Consider the following 20882-nt stretch of genomic DNA (forward strand, 5'->3'; position numbering starts at 1 on the left):
ACACACAAAAGCAGATGAATAAAATGCTGAGGGTCAATCAAAAATATTTTCTGTATGTGTTAATTGATTTAGTCGAATTAGACACATATACTGTGGTTAACATATACTCATGTATACTCAAATTAGTCAGAATTAGTTAAATGATTAGTAAAATTAGTCACATATACTCTGGTTAACATATACTCGTGTAAAGTCAAATTAGTCAAAATTAGTTAAATGATTAGTAAAATTAGTCACATATACTCTGACTATGAAAGCAATTTAATGGGGATGATTCAAGACATTACAATGCATCAGACAAATTAAAACATTAAACACAATTTAAAATGTCTCCATAGTTATTATAAATATTCTTTAATTTATTTGAATCTGCCATATATTTTTATAAAACAAACAAATCACACTTTAGAAGTCAGTTAATGACAAGAAATCAATACATTTTATGTTCGTATAAAATACATATATATTTTTTTAAGTTATTTTAATAGTTTTCTAAAATAAATATACCTGATTCAATCATTTATAAAGAAATTATTTGCACACTACAATATATAGCTCTTAGAATTATATTTATTTGTCTCTGTTCAAATAAATATTTGTTAAAAAAAAAAAAAAGATACATAGCAGAGTTTTTCCAGCCTAAAAGCCATCCAAAGCCTGCCAAAATGCACAAAAAAAACCACCCAAAATATTAGTTGAATATTTTATTTAAATCTAAATTAACCTAGTTACTTTAACTGTGATCATTTTTAACCAAAAAGCAACCCCCACCAGCAGAAAGCACAGAACCACAACATAACCAGATCTCATCAAAACACTGCCCCCTCTCACCCACACACTGCACTTAATGTTAAAGTATGTTTTACTTTCTAAACGGGGTATAAATTCAGCCTATTTGGCGTTTTAAATTCTTTTGAACTTAATTAGGTACAGACAACACTTCTATGTTTGTTCTTGCTGTCAATTGTGGAAAAAATTATCGATAAAAGTGTCATGATAAACCGCTGTGAGTTTAACTGCAGGTGCTGTGTGATGCGCGTGCATGCGAAGGAAAGCCAGATTTGTCCAGGGAGTCCGATTTTAATAAAATTTTCCTTCGCCTCCTCTTGCGGTTTGTCCTATGCACTGGTCACAACTAACTGAACGGAGTAAGAGCACACCGTTATGTTTTCTTGAATAAGTTGCATATAAAAGTTATGATTCAAATTGCACAATCAATTGCACAATCAATTTCAAAACCACCCAATCTGGCAACACTGTTAGTGTCCCACCAGTGACGATATACAGCCATATTGCATTGCTACAAGTGTGATATTGCTTTTATACAACAGTTCAAAGGCATAATCGTGTATATAAAAAAAAGTCTAAAAATCCTTCAGATTTCCTTCCACCATTCATTCACATTTGCAGCTGACGTCAGAACAGCAGAAACCATTAATACTTCACAAACATCACTTTAAAGCTAGTATTTGAACGATTCTCGTAATGTCTAAAGTGACAACAAAACAGGTGATTTTGCTCACATTTTAAAATTATAAGGCTGAACGACATGAAATGCCATCAGTCTAGAGACATTTCCCAGGATTTCTCTGTTGCAATCGGGATATGACAATAATTAACCCCAAAAGTCAAAGTAAACACTACCAGAAACACTACCAGAATATGGTATTAATACAGCACTACATATACGAGAGAGAGAGAGAGAGAGAGAGAGAGAGAGAGAGAGAGAGAGAGATCAACTTAGAAAGTCACTTAAGGGATTATTATGTGGTCTCTGTTGCCATCTTGTAGCAGAGTGTCAACCATCTTTGTTCTGATCAGTATGACAGGCTGATTGATGCTGACGTGCTGTATCTCCGAAATTATAAATATTTTAAACAGGCACTATCCTTATAAAAAATTGCATAGCTGCAATCTAAATTTTAAAAAAGCCTCAAAAGTACATTATGTTGTCCAACAGCTACAATATTTGTCAAACTGTAGTAAGTTTATTGATCTGCTGTCACTACGTTTGTGGATGGAGTAATACAGACGGGTAAAGAGGCTGTACAAGTTCTGATATTGCAGAATATTGCTCGGCTATCAGCCAATCGCATTCGAGAACCAGGCAGAACTGTTGTATAAATATATATACTTTTTGAAAATGTATTTAAAAATATGAAACACTTCCACCATTTCAAAATCTAATGAATTTTGTTTGTTTTCATTAGTCTAACAAGTTAGCACAAGGAATACTCAGTTTGTTGTGTTGTGGTACACAAATAAAGGACTTTACTTATTTTTATAAAAACACAAATCAAAATATGAAATATGTACTTTTAAAAAGATAGTTTTTCATATATTTAACTTATTTCAACATACACCCACTGCCCATCTGCATTTGATTAGGCATTAGCATTTTTAATGAGAGAGTTTTAATATACAAGCATACTCATTTGTTTGAAAGTGGATGATCATGAAATACCACACCCAGCCTTTGTTTGCAGCATTGCGTTTGGCTGTTCATCCTGCTATCTTCAGCTCATGATACCCAGCATGAAAACCATATGTTTCCACCAGCATGTTGGCCAAACATGAAAGAACAGTGCGGTGTGACAGCTACTACAGTCAATTATAATAACTGGGCTAATCCTCTGATCTGTGATTCTCCTGACACTGTTTATCTATGTTTAAAACACTAGCATTAGGACAGCCGTGCACATGGCAAACAGGCCAGTCGACCCGAAAGCAGTAATGGGCTTGGTTTGGAGTCTAGATGGCAAATTAGTCAACCAAGTGACACTTCTCAAATAGCCAAGACACTTCCATGCAACAGCTCCCATTGGAAATCAAGTAAACAGGTCTGTATTATTGGTGTTCTTCATCATAAATTCAAAAGCTTATACTCTATTTGACATTATTTTAATAAATTTCACTCAGTGACTTCACTGATAAACTGTGAGCTTCATAAAAGCCCCGTTTGTTAGTTTGAAGTCTGAATTTAATAACCGTGGCCCTGGACCTCACAGACAGAACATAAGAGGAATTTCCTTTGGTTGGAAGAAGCACTTTGTTTCCACTGTCAAGCTATTTTTTATAAGGATTTCAAACTATTTGCGTAGCTGAAAAGAATATAAAATAATGATATTGTGGTCGATTTTGCTGAAATGTTGCACATTGAGTTTGTTTAGTGAGAAAGGGTTAAGGCATTTTAAAGGCAATTTGATTGTATGATGCTTTTGATTGTAATGTAATAACGTGAACCACATTGAAATCATAATTGTTGATATCTATGAATTGGAATCACTTCTCACTTACTCAAAAATCTTCAAGTCGAACCATTTTTGAGATAAACAGATTTACTAAACTATTTCTTATCAGTGCATCACCATGTCAACATATTTGTGAATACTTTTTCCACCTTTTTTCCCCAAAACTAAATCCACTCTTGCAGCTGTTAAAGCAGAGCTGTTGACTGTTGACTCAGAGTGGATCACATTTCCTTATGATAAGCCAGTGGAGAGGTAAACCACAGAGCTGTCTGTCTACCTGTCACAACGTAAACACAATTTAGTCCAAACCTAATTCAGTGGAATGAGAAAAGCTAAGATCAAGTGTGGCAGACAATCTGGATTTAAACTGCCAAAAAGGGAAATAATCCTGCACAAACAAACATGGGTTTTGCTTATATACATACACACAAACTGTACATACAGTTATGCATGCATATTGTACATATATTCATTTAGAAATTAATCAGTTATTTAATATGAAAAAATTATAAAAAATATTTTTCATGAAACGATAAACTGATAACTTTTGCATAGATATTTATTTTGATATATTATTTATTAATTTATATTATATTTTATTATCACTATTTTTTATTTTATCATTTTTATTTGTTTTATCATTTGATATTTATTTGCTATTATTTGTCATTTATTTAGTATAAAAAAATTAAGACAAAAAATGAAGTACTGAATTAATATGAAGGAATTTTACGTTTTTAAACTCGGTCTAATTGCTGATTTGTTGTTTGCTCAGAAATTTTATTATTGGTATTATTACATTTTATCATTATTGTTGTTGTCATGCTGCTTAATGTATTATACCATTGTTTCATTAACAGAAAGTCCACAAAAACAGAATTATTAAAAATAGAAATATTTCGTGGCATTTTAAATGGCTGATTGTCACTTTTGAACAAATTAATCACCTAACACTTTTTAATATGACTTTTGGAGACTTACAAAATCCACAAGTGGTTAAAGCTAATTTTATAATTCCTCCACGATGATTTTGCACTCTGTTTTAAGCTTGACATTTGTAGCCATTCATTCAGATGAAATGTAAAACTTTGGACGTGAGTTTAAGTAAATAAAGCCAGAATTCACGATAAACTATCACTTTGAGATACATCCACAAACTTCTCTCGTCACAACGTCGTTTTAACACCAGCTGTCATCATTATCACCAAACAGAAAATGCGCAGAATTACAGGTACAGTACACTTCAAACGTCTTATTTTACCACATAAAACGCAATGGCACTTACAAAGACGCAAACGAAGTCCAAGCCAGCTCTTTGGTGGCGATCCGTATCGATGCATGATGTGCTGTTATTGTTAACCATGAGTTAATTTCTAAGTCCTCCGTCTTCATGTGTTGTTCTCAGTGATGAGATTCGACCACACCGCGAGGATCAGCAGCAGTACAGCAGACATGAGCTCTGACGCGCTGCTGGCAGACCTCCAAAAACACAAGCGCCACACACTTCACCAACTAACTTTGATATTACTGACATGCTTATTTCACGTATAGTACACACTGCATAGCTATAAGGTTTCGTTGTAATATCCTATGCTTGATTGACGTCTAATGAGCTTCACCTTGCGTGCGCTGCGGAGACACAAAAGGACCTGTTGACTGTGTCGTTGACGCACGAAGTTTTTGTTTCCTTTCTGGCCTCGAGGTTTACTGAATCTTATTGAATCGCGTTGTAAGAACATTACATTGCATATCCTCTTTCAAAGTCAACATGGCTTATTTTTAGCATACACTGCTTTGTGTCATGCTTAAAAGAGCAGACATGTTCTTCACGAGTTGTCTCCTTGTCCCACTAATATTGTGTCTCACCTGCTGTAAACATCCCTCTCTGTCTCCAGTCTTTTGGCAATCTAACATTTAATTTTACCTTTCTGATTCTATATTTAAAGACAAAGGGCTACATTTACTCTTCTCTCCTACCACTGTTTGGACATTTAACATACAGTAGAAACATTATTAGAATCAGTTGGTGTGATTTTGTCCAAGTGGTAAATATGGTTCAGTATCATGGTATAATTCAGTCTTTAATAAGAATACAATAGGCTACTTGTCCAAAAAAGCAAGCTGTTGCCATTAAACATCTCTAAAAGACATTTCAGATATCTTTTGTTGTGCCATGCCATGGACTGTTTTCAGAGACTGTGATGTAAAGTGTGTCTAATTATAATTTTTTTTTATATATTGAGTTTTTAAAATATGATGTACGTTTATTATAATGTGATAGTCCATTGGCATTAATTTAGCCTTCTAGCTAACATTGCAGTAATGTTTCTAAAACACTCCTAGAAATTCATGGATATTTCTCTTGCTTTCGGAGCAAATGTGGCTGCAAAAAAATGTATTGTAGTTACTATGTTGACTTCTAAAAACCCTGTAAATGTAAAAAGGCTCTTTGTGATTTCCATGGTTTAATGTACAGTACATTCGCCAAATTCACAAATATTAATTATTTGTCTATATATGTTGTTTTTTAAGTGCTATCAAATTTGAACCAATGTCTACATTGTTTCCCAAAGATGGGTTGCGGCTGGAAGGGCATCCGCTGCGTAAAACAAATGCTGGATAAGTTGGCGGTTCATTCTGCTGTGGCGACCCCAGATTAATAAAAGGACTAAGCCGACAAGAAAATTAATGAATGTCTACATTGTTATATTTACCAATATTAGGAATTTTGTAAATTATCAGCATCTGAGAATAAGTGTTGGAACCAAAACTTTTGTTTTGACAGCTTGTAAGAATCGAAAATTAGCTGTATATAGTGAAACTACAGTGTACAAATGCTGGTTTCCATGCATTTCAATTATGTTGTCTCAACACAAATCAAGGTAAATAAGTTACCTTATCAAAATTAAGTGGTTTGAATATAAAAAAAATAATCTGTCCCAAAATAATCTCTAGAATTGTGTTTTTTCAGCTCATTTTAAATAAGTAATTTGAACAAACAACAAAATAATTTTAATTAGTGTATTATTGTGCTTCAAATATGTGTTTTTTTATTAATAGAAAGTCAATTGCAATGTTTGAAATATACCATCAACATTCAACAAATATGCATCTCTATCTCATAAATTCTGTGTGCAGCCACATGTGATAGTAAAGTGTACATTGGGTGCACAATTTAGAAGTAGTAGGTAATCCGGGCACATCTTCCCTACAACTTTTGGAATATTACAAATTTGGACATACAACGTGGATTTTTTTTATTTTTGAGTTAACAATCTTAATTAAAAGTTTAAAGGCCATGTGAAATCACAATTTATGTTTATTTTGCTAGTGCATGTGGTTATTCTTTAGGTGAATATTTAATTAGTGCAAATCCACATTTTATTTTTGTTTGGTAATCAAAGTCTGACCATTTGCTTCCACATTTTGACTGATGGTTCTCAGTTGAAGTCAGTTTGACGGCTTCAGCTAACTTCGCCCCTCTTACCATTAGCTTGCTATAAGGGAATGATGCAAAAAGAAAGTCCCGCCCCCTACTAAATATTCCATTTCAGTTGGAAATACATCAACATACTGGAATAAAAGTCTCAGCAACTTTCGGTTCACTCTACCTTTAAAATATTACATGTGATGCATGTGCTGTAGCATACACTGGACACATATGCTCTTTATTTACATACATCACAATCAGCTGTTAAATGTTTTAAATTCTCATAATCAATCATAAAACTGCCTTTCTTTAAAAATATGTAGAGTCTCTGTTCCAAAAAGTGAAGTAAATGAATAGAGGCTTCTCTTCTCAGCCTTCCCCCATTTCTTTTCATCTCTTAAATACAAGCAAACCTGTTGCTGGCTTGCCAAGCCAGCCATATGTGGAGTATTAACCCACTGCAGCTCTTTCTCCCCCCGTCTCCTCTATATTAAACACCTTGTACAGAAACCACACTAACTCAGACCGTCTTGATTATCTACACTAATACCCACTGTTACTACTATTTGGGTTATTTGAGCTGTTCCTGACACACTGCATCTGGAGAAAAGATCCGTCGCTGTTGTGCAACTCAGTCATTTGCCATCCATCACAATTGTCCTTCTATAGACAGTGAATCATGTGGATGGAATGTGAAAATACTGAAGGTGTCTGGACCTTTGAGGTGGACATGATGTTTTCGACTGGTGCCCTGAATGTCATGGTCTGGATGATCTATGCGTGTTGTTTTGGAGCAGATCCCATCAACGTGTAGAGGATCACTCTTATCAGGTGTGACAAATCCTTAATCCATTCGGGCTTGACAACAACTATGCTTTTATAAACCCGGGTCTGTGCGACATTTTAGGGGGAGGGCGAATCTGGTTTTAAGCCTTATCACCTGACTGTGGTCTGTAATCTGAAACAGATTAAAACTAATTACCTAATTTTTTATAAAAACGTGCACACAAATATACAAGGCTGTCCATTCCACTAAAGTAAACATGCTCGTATGAGCTCAAATACTTTCATTCGGAGTGATGAATAAAACATTAAGGATGGTGTTAATTAAAATGGCCATCCTTATCATTCACATATACGTTGGAAATGATCATGACTTTTTTTTTTTTGTTGAGTTGAGCATGTGTGTCTGCTCAGACTCATCATGGCTAACTGTCTCCACAAGCTCTTCTTAAGCTGATTAGCAGCTCGGCAGATTAAATAATTCATTTAGAAATAGAATGAATGCATTTAGGCTATTATTATGTTTAAAAAAATCAATCTGAAACTTTAAAAAACGTTTACCGTATGGCAATTATTAAACTATTAGCTTTGAAAAGGCTCAATTTAATTAAGAATACATATTGAATATTGATCATTGAGTGTAAAAAAGATGCAAGTTTTGCAGCAATTGTGGTACCAAAATAAATATCACATTAATCCAAAATTCTTCATATATAACAGCACCTCAAAATGACATTTCTTAATACTTTAATAATCAAAATTACTTTAGTAAATTTATATTATATTTATTTTTATAATTGCCAAAGTATTAAAGGGCACCTATGGGGAAAAATCTACTTTTAAAGCTGTTTGGACAGACATATATGTAGGTATAGTGTATAGACCGTCATATTAGGGTGATATAAACACACTCAGTCCTTTTTTTTTTTCAAATTTAACAACATAAAAACTGGACCAATTGGAGCGGTTTTCAGACCAACCGCAACTTGACGTAGGAGTGTGGTCCCCCCGCCCATCGATATTGATTGACAGGCGTGCATTAACATGTCTCCGTAGTAACGTATATAATCATATCAACAAGACAGGACGTGCGCAAAGCAACTGGGAATAAAAGGTCTGTTCAGTTTGCTAGGATCATCACTCATCATCAAATGTGATCCAGAGTGAGTTTTACAAGTTTAAAATGTTTTAAAACAGTACAAAAAAACAGCAACAAGATTTTACCAGCTATAATACACAAACTTCAGACAGCTATAATAAATAATCTGATGGGTGTTTTGAGCTGAAACTTTACAGACACATTCTAGGGACACAAACGACTTATCTTAAATTTGGGAAAAGAGGTAAATATGTGCCCTTTAAGACATACTTTTAGTTTTATTTATATAAAACAAAATTATTTAAAAAAATTCCCAAGTGCTGTTTAATAGAGAGATGTTTTCAACACACTTGAAAACATGATATTTTAATAGGTAATTTCTAATAATTAATTTTGATATCTGCATGATGACTGACAATATTTTACTAGGTACAGTTGAAATCAGAATTATTAGCCCCCCTTTAAAAATTTTATTTTTTAAATACTTCCCAAATGATGTTTAACAGAGCAAGGAAATTTTCATTGTATGTCTGGTAATATTTTTTCTTCTGGAGAAAGTCTTTTGTTTTATTTCATCTAGAATAAAAGCAGTTTTATTTTTTAAAAACAAAGACAAAATTATTAGCCCCTTTAAGCTAATTTTTTTTCGATAGTCTACAGAACAAACCAACATTATACAATAACTTGCCTAATTACTCTAACCTGCCTAGTTAACCTAATTAAAATAGTTTAGTCTTTAAATGTCACTTTAAGCTGTATAGACGTGTCTGGAAAAATATCTAGTAAAATATTATGTGCTGTCATTATGGCAAAGATAAAATTAAACTGTTATGTTTAGAAATGTGTTGAATAAAATCTTCTATCCGTTAAACAGAAATTGGGGGAAAAATAAACAGCGGGCTAATAATTCAGGGGGTTATTAATTCTGACTTCAACTATATTTTGCAAAATACTATTCATCTTAAATTGTAATTATGCAATTTAATACTTTAACTAGGCATGTTAGGTTAATAAGGAATGTCAAAAACAGTGTTTGTCCTGTATAGCCAAATCAAAGAATACGATTCCAACCAAAACTAAAGAAATAAGACATTATCCGGAAGAAAAAATGTTATAGTGTACTGTGAAAATGTCCTTGTTCTGTTAATATAGTCAATATTAAAAATATAATTCATTCATTTTCTTTTTGGCTTAGTCCCTTTATAAATCAGGGGTCCCCCACAGCGGAAGGAACCGCCAGCATATGTTTTACGCAGTGGATGCCCTTCCAGCTGCAACCCATCACTGGGAAACACCCATACACTCTCATTCACACACATACACTGCGGACAATTTAGATTACCCAATTCACCTATAGCACATGTCTTTGGACTTGTGGAGGAAACCGGAACACCCGGAGGAAACCCACGTGAACACAGGGAGAACATACAAACTCCACACAGAAATACAAACTGGCTCAGCTGAGGCTCAAACCAGCAACCTTCTTGCTGTGAGGCGACAGCGCTACCCACTGTGCCACCCTAAAAATATAATAACAACAATAATTGAAATACAAAAATAACTTTTTAGAAATCAGACATTTACAGTTTTATATTCCCCTTGCCCCTGGTCTCGCCTTCTACTCAACTCAACTGTTCATTTTTCTTCAAGGTTAAATTTAGACGGTTGAAATTGGAACTGTCTGCAGAAAACGGCCAAAGTCTGCAGTCAGAGAGGGAAGAGAAAACGAGAGAGACCCCCTCAGGTCTCGATCAGATGGTTTTTAATCAGTTCCTTTCCTTCACTCCCCTGTCTTGCCCTTTTCTTCAGTTTATTTCTTCACTTTCCCAAGCCTCGTGTCTACAATGAGTTTTGCCCTTTATCCCTCCTCGCTTTCATATGAAAACTTGTTTCTTCCATGCATTAAATACATAACAAAGGTACTTGCAAAAATGTAATTCTTTTTTCTATAAAAGGGTATATAACTGTATGGTGGATTGGACTATATAGTGGATATGGAGACACAACTAAGGACTCATGCATACTCAGACTGATAATGTAATATGCATGCACATGATGTCACTGGTTTTAACAAAAACATATTTCTGTAGTTTAACTCAAATTCCTGTTGTATGATCAAAAGTTATAAAACATTTTCAGTTTTTATGTGTAATGTACACTCTCAGCAAATAAAGAAAAGCGAGCACTGGGGTGGTACCTTTTCAAAAGGTACACATTTGTACCTAAAGGGTCCATATTAATACCTCAAGGGTACATAATAGTACCTAAAAAGTACCAAAGTGTTCCTCTTAAAATTTGTAGGTATACTAATATATACTTTTGAGGTACCAATATGGACCTTCTAGGTACATATGTGTACCTTTTGAAAAGATACCACCCCAGTGACAGCTCGCATACCTTTATTTATGAGAGTGTATTAAAGTATGTCTGTAAAAGTACCCTCAGAATATACAGTAGACCTTTTTTTCAAGAATATTAAGCATTTCTTGCCATTCTAAGTTTATATTTGGCTATTCTGGAACTTTTTTTTCTCTTAAAAAATGCCAGGCATTAGAATTGTAAGAAATTAAGTCACAAATTTTGGGAAAATAAGGCAGAATTGTGAGAATAAATTGCAACTATGTTACCTTTTTACTTTTTAACAGGCCTTCACAGTTTCCTCCATCACCATCTTCACCACGACAGCCCATATGACTATAAAAGATATGAGGACATTATTGAAGTTTTATTGGTAAATCAGTTCTGCACAATGCAACAAAACAATAAAGCAAGTTAATAATACTACACTACATGCTATACCACGTGCTAATTCAGCTGAAATGCTAAAAACAAAACAATAATCGAGATATTTAATAGCTAAATAAATGACTATAACTTACTGATTGCAACTTTTCAGAAAAAAAAATGTTTGTTTATTGTTGTTTTTTGTACAAAAAAATCCTTAACGACTGACTAGAACTAGTTTGTTTTGGTTTACCACGCTCATCTTTTTTGACTGATTTTGCTGCTAATACCTCTACTCCCCCTGGTGGTAAACACTCGTAAATGCAGAACTTTTTCCCACAGACTTTTAGAGTGAATCTGCCGTCACATGAAATCAACAGACTGAAATAGTGAATCACGTGAGTCCTTACACACTTTGTCTCAGCCGGTTTTCGTGGTGACAGGATCTGTTAACAGTTGCGTGTGAGAATGAGTGAGCTGCTATGTCCCTCTGGGCGCACGCTGTCACTTTTCATTCCCTTAGGCACAAATATACTGAGTTCAGAGAATCAGCCTGCAGGCTCTCATCAACAGAGAAAAGCACAGTGGGTTTGAAGTTTGGCCAGTTTCAGCTGCATTGCAGATTCATGTTTATATGGGAGGGGGTTGGTTTACGGCAAGGACTGTAAAAACCTGAAATCACCTGCATTGAGGAGACCAGACAACAGAAAGAGGAACAAAAGCAGAAACAGGTTTTTATCATAGCTAGGATTTTTGTGTATGAACATTTCTAATATTATATTTTCTATGTTAATGTATTAATTATTATTATAAAGAATAAATATGAATATACTTCTAATAATGTTCATACCTAAATGTTTCTGATACTCATAAAATTTTTATTGTCTTTTTGTATCTACAGTCCATAAATGTAAGGTACTTTTCTGTCATTTCACTTTTGAAATATGTTATAAGTATGTCTTCGAACAATGTACTAGATGTTCTTTACAAAAGCTGGTATTAAGTGCTGATCTGCTGTTTTTGCTGCAAGGGTGTCAAAACCACAACTTATATCATCTCTAAATTTGTCATAATTTAGCTATTGTATTGTCACGCTGACATGACTAATAGCTTAAACCCTAACCTATCTTAGGTGAAGAAAACATCTTATAGTGACAAAATGGTTATGTTTGTTTGGCATTTACTGGTCAGAATAGCTGGGTGCTAACTTAAGAAGATAAGTAAGTTATCTTGCTATTTTTTTCCCTCTGGAAGCTCTTTTGCTTTTTAGCACATGCTTTCAAGGCCTTTTATATTTTAATTTATTTTCTGAGTTTATTAATCTCAGATACCTTGATACTTAATATACTTCAATTATTTTGGTTTATAGATTACTTACTTTTTTTAGGATAATTGCTTAGTTCTTTATAATTCTTTATAACTGTTATAGCTATTATTGATTCATCATTTTCGTTGAAATTAAATTCTCATCCCATCAAATTTTTGCATCACTTTAAGAAGAGTGTTAAGGGAAATGTTCTGTGGGAAATGTTCTTTTTGTATGCTTAAATATTTTAAAAGTGCAATTTGATGGCAAAGCAGAATTTTTCACATTATAACTCCATCCTTCAGTGTCCTATGATCCTTGGGAATTCAATTTAATGTGCGGATTTGATACTAGAAACATTTATTTGTGTTTATTGCTGAAAATATTTGATGTCAGGGTTTCTTGATGAACATTATATACAGTTAAAGGGATAGTACACCACAAATAAAAGACATTACTATTTTTACTCTTACCCTCAATAGGTTACAAACCTGTATGTGTTGCTTTCTTCTATTGAACACAAAAGAAGTTATTTTGAAGCAAGCTGGAAACCGATAACCATTTGCATCCACAGTAGGAAACATTTTCCATGGAAGTCAGTGGTTACAGGTTTCCAGCATGCTTCAAAATAGCTTCTTTTGTGTTCAAAAGAAGAAGGAAATTCAAAAGGTTTAGAACAAGCTAAGGATAAATGAAAACAATGTTCTGGTATGGGTTATGGATCTGATTTGGAATAGAAATCTTTTAGATCATTATCAATATCAAATCCTGTCTGGCTTTATGTAAGGGTTAATGTATGCTATCTGACAAAAGTATTGTTTTAGGAACAACAAGTAATAATTTGACTTTTAGTTGATCGTTCGTATAAGAAGTAGCTTATATGAAAGGCAAAAACCTCTAGATTACGCTTATTTTATCAAAATAAAATATGATTGTGTCTTGATTTTTAATGATTTAATTAGGACAGTAAGCTTGACTTTGCTTAGACAAAAGTCTTGTTACTTAATAGAAATAACGTACAGTATAGAATATAAAGTCATGGTGCAGTGGAAAAAGAATTAAAATTGTGTATGACTCCCATGAGCTTGAAGGACTGCATCCATACATCTCTGCAATGACTCAAATAACTTATTAATAAAGTCATCTGGAATGGCAAAGAAAGCGTTCTTGCAGGACTCCCAGAGTTCATCAAGATTCTTTGGATTCATCTTCAATGCCTCCTCTATCTTTCCCCAGACATGCACAATAATGTTCATGTCTGATGACTGGGCTGGCCAATCCTGGCGTACCTTGACCTTTGTCTTTTTAGGAACTTTGATGTGGAGGCTGAAGTAAAAAAATGGAGTACTATCCTGCTGAAGAATTTACCCTCTCCTGTGGTTTGTAATGTAATGGGCAACACAAATGTCAATACCTCAGGCTGTTGATGTTGCCATCCCCTCTGCAGGTCTGTCATACCAAATGTATGATTTTCAAACCATGATTTTTCCTTCACCAAACTTTTCTTTGTGACTAATTTCTTTGAAACTGTTGGGTCCATACATGTTCCAATAGGTCTTCTGCAGTATTTGTGATCATTGGGATGCAGTTCAACAGATGATTCATCGCAAAAATCTACCTTCTGCCACTTTTCCAAATGATCAACTAAAAGTCAAGTTAATATTTGTTGCTCGTACAACTGCGATTGACAACAAGACTTTTGTCAGGTAGTCTATCTAGAAGGTTGTTCTTGCGGAATGAAGCCTGACAGGTTTATCAGCAGCTGTTTAATAAGACCGAAGACTTTATTTAGGTAAAATAACTGACTATTGTACCTTCTCTGACTTATAACACTTGCCACAAGGGTAAACAATCAGAAACAAAACATTGTTCTGAGCAATAATAATCTATTAGTTTACAATTAAATGTAGACTTGCAGTAAGGTCTCAAATGACACCAAGCAGTCAATAGCAGTCATGACTATGTTTTTAGATTACCCCCATGACACTGTTTGCTCCTGTTTTGACCATTGCCTGCCTGACTAAGTTGTAAACAAACTGCATTTGAACCCTCAACTCTGTCCCTGACCATTTGTTACAGTAACTATTTTTTTCCACAGTTATCTGGGAATAACATACCTTGGAATGTTGTGATTGACCAATCAGAATCAAGTATTCCAGGATGTGTTACAACTGGCTGAATGCACATTATCTCTTACACTGTAAAAAAAAAAAAAGGCTGGGTTCCACACAATTCCTTTGTCACAACACAAACCAATTAGGTTAACTTAATTGTTTTTACAAATTAAAGATGATTGAACATAAAACAATTAAGTTTTCCCAAAAAATCTCAAGAATTGTGGTGTTTCTGTTTTGAGTTTACATAAAAGTCAACCAACAATAGTGACTGTAGCAATTAACATAATAATGCTGAAGCAAAAAGATCACTTATCTATAAATATCCATATCTGAATGTGTTATGTGTGAATTCCATGTGCTGTTTTGTAGTTAATAGATGCAGCACATGTATAGCATACTTGTGGCACCCATCCACCCACACTCACAGACGCTCTTTGCTTTAAGCTGCTGTACATTCATTTTAGCATAATCCTCTGTCCACTCTCCATATGTTGCATCACAGCAATAAACCTCATCTCGATCATTTCAAAAGCCATTATAGACCCTTTTTAAGCTTCATTCAGCACCTCTATCTACATTGCGCATGATCTAATTAGCATTTAAAATAACCTCTAAGCCCGACAGCTACATTTTTCCCACCTGCTTCCTGATCGGATTCAACCTTGTATGGAGATAACGACTAGACAGAGCGCACCCCGGACACAAATCAATTTCCAATCCTCCCACGTAGAAAACACTTTATAGATTAGCCCACAGGCACAGGTCTTTCTTAGTCTGACCCGCTCTCATTACAAAGCTAACTATTGGATTTTGCCTCATTAAGACAGGGCCACATGCCAGCGGGCCCCTACCTGAGGTCAGCAGCTTCTTATCTCTCCTTAGACATGGTTAAAAGAAGCCAAGATAACAATGGCAGACCCGCTCACTGTGCTTTAATGTGGGAGGCTTCAGCAGGGCTACTGTAACTGGGTATTTTTAGTCATATGCTGCTGAGAAGCTAAATGACCCTTGTGGAATGATCCAGAATGAGGTATTCTGCTCACGTCCACACGCTTAGTTCTCAAAGTGAATAAATGGATGACGGTCTCTAAAGATCTGCAGTCTTCTAAGGTGCCTACAGGAGCTCCATCGCTCACAGTTCTCATTTCGCTTTTGCCCCTCTAGACTGATTGCATTACGACAGAGTTCTCATCCATCGCAATAAGAGGGAATAATGAATGCCAGATTCCATAGCGCGGATGTTATGACATGTCCGCAAGGGTTGTTTTTTTGGGGGGAGCTTTGCTGTAGGTTTAGTTCTTGTTGAAAAAGAAAGTAAATACTGAAAGAGGCATTCATCTAATACTGTTTTTTTTTTGTGGTCTGGTAAGAGAGTCTCAAATGGTCTCATTTCTGTTGGTGACAACCTGGCCAAACTGCGCTGTGACATATAGTACCTTGTCTACAGACAATGCTGGGCCGTCTGTGAGTGTCATTTGGGTTATTTTTTGCCATGTGCTCCACATATTGGCTCTAATTATTCCTAGTCACATTGGTTGCAGCTTTCAGCATTTTTGAATTGGTGTTAGGGCTCTTGGTGACTGAGATCACTCTGATTGGCTGTTCATTTTAGAAATCAAGAATAAACCACTGCATCTGAAATCACATACCTCCCTTTAAAACAATGCGGAAGAAAGGTGATTTAAGTGACTTTGAATGTGGCATGGTTGTTGGTGCTAGACTGGCTGGTCTGAGCATTTCAGAAACTGCTGATCTACTGGGGTTTTCATGCACAACCATCTCTAGGGCATACAGAGAATGGTCAGAAAAAGAGGAAATATCCAGTGAGTGGCAGTTCTGTGGGCACAAATGCCTTGTTGATGCCAGAGGTCAGAGGAGAATGGCCAGATTGGTTCGAGCTGATAGAAAGGCAACAGTAACTCAAATAAACACTCATTACAACCGAGGTATGCAGAAGAGCATCTCTGAATGCACAACATGTCGAACCTTGAGGCAGAAGACAGCAGCAGAAGACCACACCGGGTGCCAATCCTGTCAGCTAAGAATAAGAAACTGAGGCTACAATTCGCACAGGCTCTTCAAAATTAGACATAGAAGATTGGAAAAACGTTGGTCTGATGAGTTCCGATTTCTGCTGCAACATTCAGATGTCAGAGTCAGAATTTGGCATCAACAACATGAAAGCATGGATCCATCCTGCCTTGTATCAAAGGGTCAGGTGGTGGGGGTGTAATGGTGTTGGGGGATATTTTTAATGGGCACACTTTGGGCCCATTAGTACCAATTGAGCATCATGTCAATGCCACAGCCTACCTGAGTATTGTTGCTGACCATTTCCATACCTTTATGACCACAGTGTACCCATCTTCTGATGGCTACTTCCAGCAGGATAACGCGGCATGTGATAAAGCATGAATCATCTCAGACTGGTTTCTTGAACATGACAATGACTTCACTGTAATGAGGCCCCTGTACAATGGCCACAGTCACCAGATCTCAATCCAATAGAGCACCTTTGGGATGTGGTGGAATGGGAGATTCGCATTATGGATGTGTTGCCGACAAATCTTCTTGGGAAGTCACTCGCTTTCCTTTGGGTTATTCCATTATTCCCTTCTGCAACCATACATACATAGGAATTTTTATAAGCAGTATACATAGCTGCCATAAGGGAGTGGGTAGTCAAATGTGGAAGGAGTTTGATTGGAAGTCTAAAATTCGATTTTTCAGGACACCACTAAAGTGTTTCCGTTCTGGTAGTTGTGGCAGCAATAAGTGCTGGAGAAACTGTGGACTGGTGGGTGATCAAACACACATATTTTAGGACTGTCCCATTGTTCAACACTTTTGAACTGAAGTTAAGGGGATCGTAGCCCAATCTCAGGACTGTTCTTATTACTGTTTGTATTTATGTTGACTGCTGTCAATAAAAGTTCAAAAAAAAATAATACATAATACATAGGTATTTTATTCCCTTCATTTGCTTTGAAAATGTCTCTATCCACATGAAAATGCATAAACATGCTGATGCCATGTCAAGAGCATCATGTTGGCCAATCAGATGCCTGCAAAATGAGACGCAGGCAAAAGTGTGTGTGTGTGTGTGTGTGTGTGTGTGTGTGTGTGTGTGTGTGTGTGTGTGTGTGTGTGTGTGTGTGTGCGTGCGTGCGTGCGTGTATCTGTGTGTGTGCGCGTGAACTTTGTAACGACATTGTGTGACTTATTTCAACTCCACAACAAATGCATCAAATACTCATTTGGTAACTGAACTTTGGTCACTTTGGTCTGAAGCAGCCGAGGGAGGAGCTTAAGGCATGTTGACAGGCACAGGGAAACGGTGGGTGTGAAGGACTAGCCTTAAAGGCGCAGTACACAAAAAACACTACCTGATAGTCAGAGCTATAAATTAAAAACTTCTGAAAGGTATAATAAAAAGTCTGATGGGTGTTTTGAGCTGAAACTTTACAGACACATTCTAGAGACACAAAAGACTTGTATTAAATCTGGAAAAAGGGGTAACCTAGGTGCCCTTTAAAATAATAATTGAAAAATCACAGAACCATCCTACATACATCGTTTTTTACCAAAATAAATAGGTTTCCACATTTTTTAGTCTAATGTTTTACTTTTATTAACACCATCATATAGCATTCGATCAAATGAGCATCATTTTTCTTCATTGATAAGCAGCGTCAAAATGGGATTTGTGTGAAGATTTAGAGATTCATAAGTTAATGAACAGTTACATAACCACTGTTTATGTGGAGATATCAGCTAGTAACTTCATAAAAAGTTCAAACAACTGTCTTAGCGAGTGATTTAGCCAACAAGTTTTGGAGGTTTACTTGGTGTTATACTAAAGTGGGATAAGAGAAACTAGTATAACTTCTTCAGATTTATGTGCCCTCCAGAAACTTGCGTTCTGTGAATGAACGTCGCCTCGTGGTTCCATCCCTAAGAGGGAAGAAATCACTTTCCCGAACTCTCGCATTCAATCTGCCCAGTTGGTGGAATGAACTCCCTAACTACATCAGAACAGCAGAGTCACTTGCTGTCTTCAAGAAACGACTAAAAACTCAACTATTAAGTCTCCACTTTCCTTCCTAATCTGTAACTGCCTCTCTGGCTATACCACTAACTGTACTCTCTCAAAAAAAATAAATAAATAAAATAACATTACTAATGCTTTGCTTCTTAAGACTTTACACACCTGAAACTTGCCTATAGCACTTATTCACTGTTGCTCTTATAGTTGTGTAACTTGCTTCCTTGTCCTCATTTCTAAGTCGCTTTGGATAAAAGCGTCTGCTAAATGACTAAATGTAAATGTAGTATAAAAAGGAAAACAATGTTTAAATATGAAAATAGGCTAAAAATCATCACAAAATGGGCTTTTTTTTCTGTTCAAAAAACCATATTAGCATTCATTGCATCATCAGCAGTTTACTTAATTTCATTACTTCAAAGATGCTCAATACTGTAAGATGAGGATGAATAATAAACACAATTTGCTTTCAGTAAAACAATCCATGCAGTGTCCAAAACAGTAATCAACCACTATAAAATGGGCTTGTCCCAGTCGATTGGCTTGTCATCACATTTGTTCACTTTTAATTAAAAATGTATGTGGTAACTTAAAGCCCATTTAACAATCTAGATCAATTTTCAGGTCTCTGCATTGACACAAAGCATTGCAAATTCTCACCGTTTGCCATAAGAATGCTTTAATAATCTATCTATAGCTGACTGGCAGATCAATGCGAGTACAACCTCAACAGCTGTCTTTAACAAAGATTTAAGAGCGATGGTTTTGACAGATTAAACCGCCGCAGAATCCTCTACAGTCAAAGTGATCCGCCTTGCCTCACCCTATCCTTTAATCTCCTCTCTATATCTCTGTTTGGTGTGTCACGGTTGTGCAGGTCAGGACATAGACTAATAGCTAATGAGACCTTTCTGCATTAGTTGTTTTCTCATCTGGAAACAAGACACCCAGGGCTGTATATCACAGCTTAACTCTAGCATCCACTGACATTCATCTTATACCACAGTCTTGGATGGCCTGAAGCCAGCGGCTATTCATGACACACCACCATAACGTTCGTTCCTATGAGCACCATTTTTCTTCATTGATAAGCAGCACTGCAGATGGCAGAGGATGAAAATGGGATTTGTGTGTGAATACACAATGAGAGATTCAGAAACATCTTTATATTTGACAGTAAGTCATTATGTAAATCCACACATGATCTTGTACAATCGTGAGTTATGTTTATGCGGAGTTATAATAACTGTTTGTGTGCCCACATGCTAACAGATGTAGAGAGATATTGATCACCAGAATAATGATGATACATTGACTCCAAGGGGAGATAATGTAAAATAATAATTGCTATTATAGCCATATATTCATGTTAATTAACAGTTTCTGTATTTTTATTTTGTAATTCAAAGTTTTCAGTTTATTTATAGTTGTGAATTGCATTATGGAATCTCTGCTATTGATCTCTGCTCTGTTGATATTTGATGCTGCAAATTCTATAGTTTACCAAAGTGACTTTAATTGACATTGTAGTGGTTTGAAATAATGTAATGTATAAGAAATAATATAGAGAGAAATAAGGCTGTAAAATAACAGAAAACGTACTGGCAGTTCATTACAAGGTTTTTGTATTGTACTATACAGCACCAACCCAGACAATATTTCACGTTAAACTATTAAAAATGTTCATAAAAGTCACTTTCTCAATTTTTTTCAAGGTTAGAAGATATTAAAAGAAAGATCAAGGTCACATAATGCAATTCAAAAGCATAAATAAGCAAGGAAAAATTAAAACATGAATCACAAAATACAGAAAATTTTAATTCATGGATTTTTTCAGTATGTGTTGTCTTCTTACATTGCTTATGTTGAGCCAAAAAGTTTCACTTCATCACACCAAATAAAGACTTCAGCCTATGACCAACAAGTATGTTCAAGTGGCTGTCTAAGGCTGCATTTAAACTGCAGATTTTGGTGGTCAATTCCAATTTTGTGGCTATATCAGATTTTTTTTGCTGATCTGCTTATATCATCTTTTAAAAGTGACTCCTATCCGATTGTCTGCATTTACAATGCACACGGCAAAGGCGCAATGACCATGAAAAAAGAGTAGGCACTGACTGACAGCTG

The 20882-nt window shown here is 35.5% G+C and overlaps 1 protein-coding gene across 1 annotated transcript in view; it reads right to left on the reverse strand.

Annotated features, from left to right (window-relative positions):
• The window catches only part of plekhg5a (pleckstrin homology domain containing, family G (with RhoGef domain) member 5a), a 70727-nt gene extending 66051 nt beyond the window's left edge, over positions 1-4676 (reverse strand). The window contains exon 1 of the mRNA XM_056468017.1: positions 4537-4676. Within this exon, the coding sequence (XP_056323992.1) occupies positions 4537-4591 (55 nt within the window). The 5' untranslated portion in view covers positions 4592-4676. The remainder of the gene's footprint in view (positions 1-4536) is intronic.
• Positions 4677-20882: the final 16206 nt, after the last annotated feature.

Source organism: Danio aesculapii, chromosome 11 (genome assembly GCF_903798145.1).
Source record: "Danio aesculapii chromosome 11, fDanAes4.1, whole genome shotgun sequence".
NCBI classification, from domain to species: Eukaryota; Metazoa; Chordata; class Actinopteri; order Cypriniformes; family Danionidae; genus Danio; species Danio aesculapii.